Here is an 11,914-nt window from a genome sequence, read left to right on the forward strand (position 1 = left end):
AATTCCCAGAAAAGCCTAATGAAATGACCAGAGCTAGGTGTTCTGTGTAGGAATACTAATACCAGGGTAGCTCGAGAGCTGTAAGCCGTACAGCTTGTGTAACTCACCTCTCATCAAGATAGCTAGACCAGGAGTGCTTCACTAGGGCAGGCAGGCTGCTTTCAGTAGCAAAGCTACTGTAGATATTCCATGTAGTGCTTTTTTGAGAAAGAAAATTGGAGAATAGCAAGAAAAAAAATCTTCTTGTGCAGTTGTGCAAAAGCTTTTGGGTGTGCCTGTGACCCTATCACCCCTTCTGCCTGCAGGAAACTAATGTCAGAATCTGCCAAATCTGGCCAGTAATTACAAAATGGGGGAGCATAACCTTATAAAATGTAATTTTCTCATTCCTGAAACAAAGCTCCTTGAAGTACATACTTGGGTTTCCTGCAACTGAGGAGGCATGGCTGACGGAAGCAGGAAGGGTTGGGAATAAGAGTGTCTAACAACTGTAGAGCAGAAGTCAGGGCAGCAGTCATCTCTACTGAGAGCCTCACGCTCGTTTCAGAAAAGCTGGTAGTGTAAAGGCGCAACTGTGTTGTCAGCGTGAGACAGGGCTTCGGCGTGCCTTGAGCTGGATCTTCCCAGGGATGCTATAAGCTCCACGGGGATGGATATTGATTTCTTCCTGCATTTCAGGCATCCACCAGTTTGCAGGCGGTGGCCTCGACAATATCAGCTGCAGTCTTCATTTTACCTAGGATGAGATGATGCTGGGGAAGCACTGAGAGAAAGCACTTAATGGCAAATACAAAAACTATAAATTGGCCAATTCCTGATTACATTTGTGGGGCCACGACTTTGGCTTCAGAGTTTGTGTGGTAGGCTTCCTTCCTGCATTTGGGTGAAGGGTTAGTGTATACATGTTCTAGCGTTAACTCTCTGCTTCTTAAGAAAAGTATTTTCATGCTTTTAATTTCCATTAATTTTTCCTGTAGTTGGAAAGGGTACGGATTCTGGTTTCTTTGAGAAAACGCTTAAGTCCAGAATAACTCAATGGAGTCGCTTTGTTCTATATGAAAAAATTTTCAAAATGAGTGATACGATAAAGTGAGAAAGAACACTCCCAACTTATTTTTTTGCTCCTATATATAAACATCCACTGACATGTGTTCATGCATACTTACATGTATGTATTATAAATACATCTATGTATATGTATATACATACCTATATACATATACAATGTGTGTATGTATATGCATTTACATATCTATAAGTCAAGGACCGGTGCTGTTTCTCTCCATATATATTTACATACAGGCTTATATGCTCACATATATATAGCACATATCATTGATTTAGATTATTTACTATATACTAGATATGTCTTTTTGAGATAGACACAGATAGCTTGTTCTTGACTGTCTTCCTGGAGACTGAGAGGGTGCCAGTTGATGAGCAGGATCCCCAGCAAGCTGTCTTAAGTGAATGTAGAAAAAGCTACTGTATAGGAAGAAAAGTTTTTTCTCCTTACAAACCCATGCCCTGTTTTAACGTGATACTTCTTTGTTCACTTAGACACTGTTTGCTTGCCCTTTCATAAAGAGTCAACGTTGTCCAGTGGCTAAGATATTTAATAGAAATAGCTTTTAATTGATAACGCCCTACATTTCTTCCTCTCCTTGATAACAACCCTTTCAGTAGTTGGCTCTGTTGTGCTGGTCTGCCCAAAGTTTCTAAACAAATGGAAGTAACTGTTGCCTTCAAAAGGAGAGCATTTCTGTCCATAAAAGCTTTAAGGTTTTCTGTATTTGTCAAGCTTTTCTTGATTTTCTCGCCTGTATGAGATGGTGCTTAAAATGGATGTAGTTCTTTTATTTCATGAGGCCAGTATATCTCTGCCGATTTGCTCTTAAGGACAGAGTATTCTTTCATGCGATCTAAATTAGACTGAAGCTCCTGTGTCTAGTGATTTATATTCACAGGTTTCAGATCTCCAAGGGCAGCTAGCTAACTTAGGGACTCAGCCAGAAATTTGGTCACCTAAAGATGGATGGTATTGTATAATGATGAATGATATTAAAAAAGAAACCTGAAAGAAGAAATCAGGTAATTACGGCTAAGAGAGCACTACAGTGCAAAATGCTGGTGGGCAGGGTTCTTTTGAGACTTTCTCAGTGATAGGGTATTGGAATTTTATATTCAGGAAAGCCTTGAGATTTGCCTCTGGTATTGTATCCCACGAGAAATGGCTTCTTGTCTTCTCCCTACAGTTTGAGTGTGACAAGCCATCTGCTGGTTTTCAGCTAGTCCCACCAAAAGAGAAAAAATAATAAAGATAAATTTTGGAAAGCTGAAATCTGTTCAACATTTTTAAGCATTGTTTTGAGGCTTAGATTTAGGTGGGCGTATTAGGTGCCATTCTTTATCTCTGGAGAAGGTACTCTTCTCTCCCATAACGGACTGTTGGAGGCAATGGGTAGTTAGCAAACCTTGGTTCAAGCCCTTTTTGTGAGTCAGAGCAAGAGAGGGTGACCTTTTCCAGGAACATAGGATATGCGACTATTGAGTATCACTGTCTTTTGTGTTGAGGCCATTTGACATACTTCACGGGCTGCAGAATGGCTGTTGTGTATGATGATTTGGGGACAAGCTGGTGCTCAGAGGGACACCCAAGGCCCCGTCTCTAGTCTGATTCCAACAGGAAGGGAATCTGACTGTGAATCTCCAATGTCGCAGACGGATATCCATGTCATTGGGCTGCAACATAGGAAGGAGCAGGAAAGCTCTGCTTTGTGAATCTAATTGTTTGCTTTTATTAGCAACACTGCAAAACTGAAATGCTGGCTTGAGCAAAATTTTCTTCATTATTAATTACACAAATTGCTCCAGTTCTTATTTGGCATTAGTCAACTTTTCATGACTTGATGGTTCAACCAAAAATAGAAAAAGACAACAACTCAGTGTTGTATAATAGCCGTAGCTTGTTTTAATACTGTACAGCATCTTAGGTAGCACCAAATTCACGAATTGTCTCTCCAGGTAAAGAAAAACACTCCTGGGAATAATGACCTGTTTCTTCTTCTTGATTCCATGAGTGCTCTCCGTAGCCCGAACAAAGACTTGCTCTTAGAAAACAAACCCTCTTGAATACTAGTCATTGGCAGTATTGCTGAAGGAGAAAAGAGAAGTCACTACTCTCTTTCGCATGTTCTCTCTCTGTTCTGCAAGAGTGACAGGGAGGACCAACATCTCTCTCCCAGTGAAGGAAAAGGGAATAAATGTAAAAATTAGCATCGGAGGCTGAAAGACATTCTACCGTTCCCAGTGTCCCAAGATACTGAAGGCTGTTCTCTTGTTTTGGGATGTCAAATCAGCTCCCTAGTAACAGCCCCAGTAGTTCCAGTGCCCTTTAACTAACCCTGCTGACTTGTTTGAAGCTGCAAAGTTTCATGTCCTGTCTCAACCACAGCTGCATGTCACAGCATAGGATGCATGGTTATAGGTATATATGACCATTTGTTCTATTTAGTAATTTTGAAGAGAACGACAGGAGGCCTAGTGAGTATCACAATACTTGCTAATTCACTGCTTGCTTTGAGTAAAACTAAAGGTATGCACAACATAAAATAAACAGGAAAAGACTTTGTAATATTTTGCATTTTATAATCCATTTTAGAATCATAGAATCATAGAATGGTTTGGGTTGGAACGAACTGCAAAGATCATCTAGTTCCAACCCCCCTGCCATGGGCAGGGACACCCTCCACTAGACCAAGTTGCCCAAAGCCCCATCCAACCTGGCCTGGAACACTTCCAGGGAGGGGGCATCCACAACCTCTCTGGGCAACCTGTTCCAGTACCTCACTACCCTCACGGGGAAGAATTTCTTTCTAACATCTAATCTAAATCGACCCTCCTTCAGCTTAAACCCATTACCCCTTGTCCTGTCACTACACTCCCTGATAAACAGTCCCTCACCATCTTTCCTGTAGGCCCCTTCAGGTACCGGAAGGCTGCAATTAGATCTCCCCAGAGCCTTCTTTTCTCCAGGCTGAACAATCCCAACTCTCTCAGCCTGTCCTCACAGGAGAGGTGCTCCAGCCCTCTGATCAGCTTCATGGCCCTCCTCTGGACTCACTCCAGCAGCTCCATGTCTCTCTTGTACTGGGGCCCCCAGAGCTGGATGCAGTACTCCAGGTGGGGTCTCAGCAGAGCGGAGTAGAGGGGCAAGATCACCTCCCTTGACCTGCTGGTCACATATATTTGTGCTTTTCCTGTTTAATTTATGTTTCCTGGGAATTTGCAGCATGTTGCCTAGAAGGAAAAGCATCATGTCAGATTGCTTCTGAATTTTCAAGTCCTTTCAGATAGGACATCATCTTGAAAGAGCACCCATAATGAAAGAAGTGACATCTGGTTTATTGTAGGTGGCTTGCAAACAGTTAACTTAAAACTCTGCAATGCCAAAGCACATCTTTTTTCTTTAAGGTACTCCTTTAGGATCTTCCTCTCTCTGTCTCTCTTCTCTTTTTTTTACTTCCTTCAGTTGGTTAAGAAGGGCTGGACACAACTTCCTCCAGAGCACATCAGCAGCACTCTGAGCATCAGGCAGAAGAAAGTATTTAGGAAACAACACATGACACTCACCCCACATCCCCATGAAAGCAAGAAATGAGTTCTGTCCTCTTCTTTTTCTATGGATCACTTATTCTGTTGGAATGTAGGATCTAATGAGCTAAAGAAGAGTGCCAACATGGAAAGAAAATGCTGGTCATCTTGGGGCAAATTCTGTCCTCAGTTCCACATGGATGATTTCGATCAGTTTAGTGTGTTGCATGGATCACAAGTGTTCCTGCACAACCATTCCATGCTGGACCGGATAGTGTTGATGATGAAGCTTTGCGGAGTAGACCAGATATTAGCTCAGTCTATTCTTGCAAATACTTTCTCAACTTCCCAAATAACCATTTATACTGCTCTGCTTTACAGTTTTTCTAAAAGAGTCAAAATACGAAGACTGAAACTCCAAAGCAGATCATCTCAAGTCACACTCTAATTTAGCCTCAAATTTCTGCCTGCTCTAAAACTGCTAGTGTTTTCTCTCTCTCTTGTTGATTCTCTTTTCCTCTCTGCCTCTTCCTTTCTCTATCCACATCAAAATATTATTGTTTTGCCCACTTGACACTCTCAGTGGGATGCTGCCGAGTACAGAGCATTCTAGCCCTCATTCAGCCAAGCTCTTTCGGCATATGTTTTATTTTAAGTGTGTTACAGACCAGCCTAGAGCCACTGTATATATTCGGCTTATTCACACTCTTAATGCTTTGTTAAACTGGCACCAGAACATTGAAGAATATTGTGATGTTTCAATTAATTATGAGTTTGTGTTTGTCTTCCTGCTGTTGGGCTTTCTGTTCCAGTTTACAAACACAATTTTTAGCACCATCAGTCATACCAAGAAATAGTAAGGAGTCTGGTCTGGCTAAAAAGGCTCTGGCTGCTGCAGTTCCCTTCTGAACATGAATTTGTCCAACTTCCCTACGGAAGGGAGGCTCACCTACTCTTCAGGAGCAGATATCCTTCAGTCCTGTTGCCAGGATCCTCCAGAGTGGGTGCTTCGTGTGCTGGGTCTACATACAAGCAGGTGGCAGACTGGAGGAGTGTAGGAGAGCCAGTTACAAAAAAAAAAAAAACCTCCAGATTGCATTGTCTGCCTTCCCCCCGCCACTTTGCTGAGGGAAACACTGTCAGCATGAAAGTGAAGTGCTCACTCCTCCTTCTCCCCTCCCACCCTTTTGCTGAGGCAAGAACTCTTTCCTCCTACAGCAACCAGCAGTCTCTGTGTTACGTTGTGGTTTTTCTTAAAGGAGGGAGCAAACTATGATGTCCTGTGCGGTCATTCAGCTCATCTGACTTTAGGTACCTTGCATAGCTGATGGAGAATACAGGGCACCTCCAGAAGGTGATTCATCCACCTAAGATCGTAATCATTTTCTAAAAATGTCCATCCTTCCACTGATGTTAAGAAGTCTGCGCTCCTAGCTTGGGCAACCTTGGGAAGTGCCTGAGAGTTAGGCAGGACGAATATGGGTCAGACTGCAGCAGGAAAGGAGACTGTTGGATCTGCTGAGTTACAATCTTGCTGTGTAACAGAGTGTGCATGAGATGAGCAGAAAGCTGAAGGCAACTGAGCCTTGCGTTTATTTGAGTTATGGAAGGGGAAGAGGATTGTAAAGGGGGAAGAGAAAATCAGATAACTATATTGAAACTGAGACGATCAAGAGGCCTATTTTAAGTCTGCAGTGTAAATCTATTGCATTTCTGATTGAACTGACATCTCAGAATTAATTAAGGCTAAAACTGACCCGCCCTGACACAGAGCATGGAGCTCAAGGGTCTTTGAGATACTCAAGGTCTTTGAAATACTTGTGCTCTTTGAGAAGTGTTCTCATCAAGGTCTGCCTAGCCCTGCCATAATCTACCCCGTGTCAGAGTTTGGGGAAAGCTGGAGTTTGGGCACAGCTGGTCACAGGGTTTCCTGCTCTTTTACTTTCTTCCTATCAAGTTTGTGCTGATCAGCATAATTATAGCACAGAATCACATTGAGATTCCTGGGAAAAGGAGAAAGGTGTAAAAAACTTGCTGCATTCAGTTTGCCAGGATGAGCTGCTAAGTTTGCAGAGCTTTAGAGGCAAGACTTCCGATGAATCATTTTGACAGGCTTATGGAGAGCATCTTTGCCATAAATCACCATTTTTCTTGCAAAAATCAATGGTATCCTAAAACACAAGCCTGAGAAATCCTATATCCACTTTACCCGGTGCCTTTTTAATTGTCATTATAAGAAAGTCTGAATACAATAATATTTACACACCTCCTCAATCAGTTAGAGAAAATCTATTGGTTTTGACTAGCTGTCCTTCTTGGGATAAATCTTGGCCTTATCATTCCCGTGTGGATAAGAACATCCTGTGGAAGATGACGAATGATCAGAGGCCATCAGCTTCAGCGCCAGCGCACGCATTTACCGCAGGTGCCTTGTGCTGTTCCCCTTTAGGTTGAGTGAGAAAGACTTCCTTTGCCCGAATGAGACTGGTCATGTGGAAAAGGCAAGAAAATGTGTTTCCTGCTATTTGAACCCTAACTATTAAATTTAAATCTTTGACAAAATTAGACCCAAGACTCCTCAGGTCTACCTAAGAGATGAGTTGTTTCTTACACTAACTAGTATGTTCCCCAGAAACGAGTTGGATGCTAACACCAGAGACTGTGATGGCAGTGCCAGTGCATGCGGCGCCCTTTACTAGCGGAGGGGCTTCCTCAGAGATGGCTTTGACTTTCTATGGCTCCGCAAGGAATGCCCTTAGGGATTGGAGACTGAAAGCCCCCTCTTCCAGTGAGGCAGTTCCAGTCGTGAGGAATTACCTTTGCAGAGATTTGCAAGTAGCAAAGGCCATCGCATGGGAATTCATGCAGGAGAGGACAGCCTGGTTTATCAGAGACTGCTTTAATATTGTAGCACCAGAGGACAGAGTATGTCTTAATTCTGAACTGTCATGATGTTGTTGTTTAAAGTAAGGCTACTAATATAATCTTTGCATGCATTGTGTTTTGCATCAGTACGTTTCATGGCTAGCCATCAAAGACACGACTTGTTCATGAAATCTTCTGAACTTGTCAGTGTGAGAGAAAGACTGTTTAGTTCTGGCTGGAAATGTTAACAACGTTGCCGTGAGCTCCAGAGCCAGAGATAATTTTCCATACTCTGCAGCAAGGTACACACCTACTGAGGCATTGGTTTAAAAACGTGCTCTGCTAATTTGTAGTCAGGTTTTGGATCCATTCTAGTATTTCAGCTCCCTAGATCTATAAAGATATCTTCACTTACACAGCCAGGAAACAACCTCAAAACAGGTTAAAAGATGGGAACTCTTCAAAGACTGCAAGATTAATTTAATGTCCTGCAGATTCTCTCAGTGGGCTGGTGGTAAAAAAAACACCCTACAGCTTTTCAAATCTGTATAAAATATTTATCTGCCAAGATTTTTAATGGCGGAATCTGCCTAAGTATTTACTCTCAGTGACCTGTATAGTTAAGGCTTACATAATTACACTATACACCATTTACTGGAAAGGCTTTAAATATTCATTGACTCCTCGTGTTTTAATGTAAACAAGGCACTTTTAGAATACCTAAGGTTTTTAATTCCTGCAAGGTGAAAAAGATGTCCGACGCAGATGTTACTGCTTGGATGAGTGTTGCTCAGAAGCAACAGGGCAGATTGATGGTACTTTAAATGGTAAGAGCACAGTGGCTTTCTGGCCCGAGATGTACGCATCTACCCATCTCTGATTCTGATCCCAAACTAGTGTTCTTCGGAAGCTAGCTCTACCTAAGTAAATAAAGTTGAAAAAAGTGTAAAATGGGTGAATATCAGTGGAAAATCAGACCTTTACATTTCTGACTGCCTTCATTGAATCCCATCTGTTTTATTGGTTTGTCAAGAACACCTAGCCAAAGCAGGCAGTAAGGGGAGGCAGCGAGGAGTTTATATACGCATGCCTGGGCAGACTCCTCGCCTGCTTCTGGAAGTAAAGAAAACTGTACTCTTTGCACTGTTTGTTAGGGGATGGACAGAGAAAGTATCTGTTGTCCGCTCCTGGAGTAGAGGAACAAGACTTGGGGGCAATGGACGCAGTCTGGCAGGGGTGCCAGGGGTGTGGGAGATGCCAGGCAAGGCAGATGACTTCAAATGCGTCAAACGCAAGAACTGCCGGAATTGCTCCTCGTCCGCTGCTGTCACTGGTTTTATAGGTCTAGTTGGTTAAAATTAATTTAACCTGCATTTTCTTAGATTGTCCTATCCGGTATTACTCTATTTCATGTGTAAATGATTGTGGCTTTGCTATTAACCTAGTTCTTACTTACCTGTGAATTTCAAAGTTGAAGGCAAATTGAAACATCACAAAATTATTTGTTCTGAAATGTTATAGGAATTTATCTACTAAATCTTGATAGCAAACAGCACAAAATTGTCTTTCCCCGTGTCCCAGTAAAGAGCCTGCTTTTAATGAATCACAAATCTGATTCATTCTACTTATGCTTGAAGAACTGTGGATGCGTTTAACATGGTTATAGCATTTTACAAGTCTATTCGAAGGGGGGCAAACCCCATCTCCCCTTCCTTTTAGAAATGCTGAGGTTTTGGTGATGGATAATGCAGCTGCCTTCTCACTTTAGGCATTGCTCGCTCAAAGCAAAATAGTTAACTTCCAGGCTTCTTTTATCTTAGACCTTTTCAAGATGAATAAACTAAAAAGCAGCAGCTGATCAAAATAACAAAGGGTGGTAAGGTGCCTTTAGTTTCGTATAAGAGTGTCTGCAAATTCCTGGTGGAATTCTAGGCCCGGCACTGATGGAGCTGGCTAAGGATATCGATCGCCACTTGAATTCACTGAATAAATAATGGTTGCCATAGTTATTGAGCATTCACAACTGGTGGGGAAGCACGGAAATCTCCAAAACACCTCCTGTGATAGTTTTGCTGGAAAATCAGCCAATTAATTCTGTCTCATATCATGAAAATTATGGGAGATAGGCAGGATGCTGGGGCTCCTTGAGGTAGAATTTCAATCATAATTGAGCATCTCTGCCACCTATTTTAGCAGCTAAAGAGAAAAGGGCACTTGCCATCTCTTCTTGTGTCTGACAGAAAGGTTAACTGACATCGTATAACCCCAACTGTTCTGAGAAATCTTACGCTTTCAAAGCATTTTTTTGCTTTGAGTACCAGAGTACGGATTGGGGTTACACCGAAGAAGAGGAGTTCTCTCAGTTTGCGATGGGGATGCTGATGTGTTTTTTCCCTCGCTTTGCAGAACGACATGGATTAAAAGAACCAAAGAAAGTGGAAGAGCTATGCAACAAGATCACAAGCAGTTTGAAAGATCACTTAACTTTCAGTTGCCAAAACAAAGGACAACCGCTTGAGTCTGCAGAGCCGAAGGTACTGGGTGTTCTGGCTGACTTGCGTTCTCTCTGCACACTGGGACTGCAGCGCATCTTTTACCTGAAACTGGAAGATTTGGTGCCAGCCCCTTCCATTATCGACAGGCTGTTTCTGGACACCTTACCCTTCTGAGTCAAACCACCCTCCCGAAAGGCAAACGCCCACCAGAGCAGGCAAACGGATCGTGACTTACAGCTAACATTTCTGCCCTCACTTAACAGAAAAGCAGCTCCGAGTCTAAAATGAGGTCTTTTCTGGCGCTTTGTCCTTACAACCTGAGGCCTGAGACTTAACTGGCTTACTGGTTTGGGGTTGTGTTCTTTGTTTTCTTTTGTGTGATTTGGGTTTTCTAAATGACTAATATGGCACTTTTGGACAATGCTATCCCAGCAGCAGTAAAAGGTTAACACGACTGTTTTAAATCTGTTGTTTAACACCTCATGGTATATGAGGGATAAAATTGTAGAAGCTGTGGTTGAAAACAAGAACAGCAAATAGTTGTTTGCCAGGGTAGTATGTGTTTTGTGAGGATACCTTTAGCATACTTCCTGCATCAAGGGCACATACATCAGCACAATCTAAACAAAAATTCACTTTTTTAGCAAAGTACATTCAATTGAACATTTCATACAAATCAAATATAGCAAAATGACAATGGCTGTTAGCTCCCATGTTCAAGTGCAATTTTTTAAAGTGCTGTCTTACTAAGTCTTGTTTATTAACTAATTTATTTTACTATGAAAACAAACGGAAGAAATCAAGTGAGAAAATCACATGCACTAACTTACCTGACAGAGTTTTCCAAACTTGATTCCATGTAGCGTGACTTATTGACAAATGTATGTGGAAGACACGGGAGCAATTGTGGCTCAGTTGTTCCTTAGCTAAGGAAATCCGAGTAAGTAGTGATTGGAGCATACAGGGTCAGCATCAGGGATAGTTCGGTTTTAGACTTCTAACAGAAGCGACTAGTTAGTAAACGGACAGAAGATGGTTTTCAAGAACAAGCAAGTCTTGTAAAATAGTATGAATGTAAGTGCTAGGAAGGATATAGTGGGCTGCGTTTAAACATTCCGTGTTCGTACTCCTTTTTGTATGTTTATACTGTTGATGCCATATTAATATGAAATAATTTGTTGCATAGTGTCTTTATTTGTATAAATGTTTGTATGCATGGTATATTGTAATGGCTTTGCCTGTATTTATTGCAATGACTGCCAGCTCATGGGAGCCCTGTTACAGACGATAACTAAATGGGGTGTTCACACTGACTCAGATACACCAGTTGGAAAACTATATACATATATATAGCGTGTATATATATATATGTATATACCTATATTTGTGTGCGCGTGTGTGTGTGCGCGTGTCTTTTTATTAACCATTTGTATATAAAATACCTGTCAAATCACAAGCAGAGTTATTTTACAGTTTATTTGCAGTGACTTCTAAGGCAGTACTGTTTAGCACTTTGATATTAAAATCTTGCTCATGTTTTGCTAAATTCAAATAATATTTAAAAAGTTTAGTTCTAAAAAACTTTATATGCACTGTATTAAGTCAAAATTTTGTTGGTCATTTTGCTAAGGAAATTTTTGAATGTCAACCTGATGTCACTGTATCTTTTGTTAGCTTTAAACATTCTAGCTTTTGTCTTTTTTTAAACTATGCTGTTTATATGGAAATTAAATTATACAATCAAACAGATGCCAAATGAATTGCCTAATTGCTGCAAAGGATAACCCAGATATCGAGTCACTGTATGGTTTTCAAATAGTAATCTGGTATTTTATCACTTACTATGTTTGGATGTGCTTTTATGAAAAAATTATTCTTATATCAAGATTTATAGTAGTGTCAATAGGGAAACAGACTTCTAATCACTATAGTTAATATTTCCGGTTTACCTGCAGATAATA

At 41.3% G+C, this 11,914-nt stretch overlaps 1 protein-coding gene across 2 annotated transcripts in view; it reads left to right on the forward strand.

Moving 5' to 3' along the window:
* The window catches only part of NR4A3 (nuclear receptor subfamily 4 group A member 3), a 29,233-nt gene extending 17,535 nt beyond the window's left edge, over positions 1-11,698 (forward strand). For both annotated transcript variants that reach the window (XM_075744589.1, XM_075744591.1), the window contains one exon: positions 9,865-11,698. In XM_075744589.1, the coding sequence (XP_075600704.1) occupies positions 9,865-10,127 (263 nt within the window). In that variant the 3' untranslated portion in view covers positions 10,128-11,698. The remainder of the gene's footprint in view (positions 1-9,864) is intronic.
* The last annotated feature ends 216 nt before the right edge of the window (positions 11,699-11,914 follow it).

Source organism: Balearica regulorum, chromosome 2 (assembly GCF_011004875.1).
Source record: "Balearica regulorum gibbericeps isolate bBalReg1 chromosome 2, bBalReg1.pri, whole genome shotgun sequence".
Lineage (NCBI taxonomy): Eukaryota > Metazoa > Chordata > Aves > Gruiformes > Gruidae > Balearica > Balearica regulorum.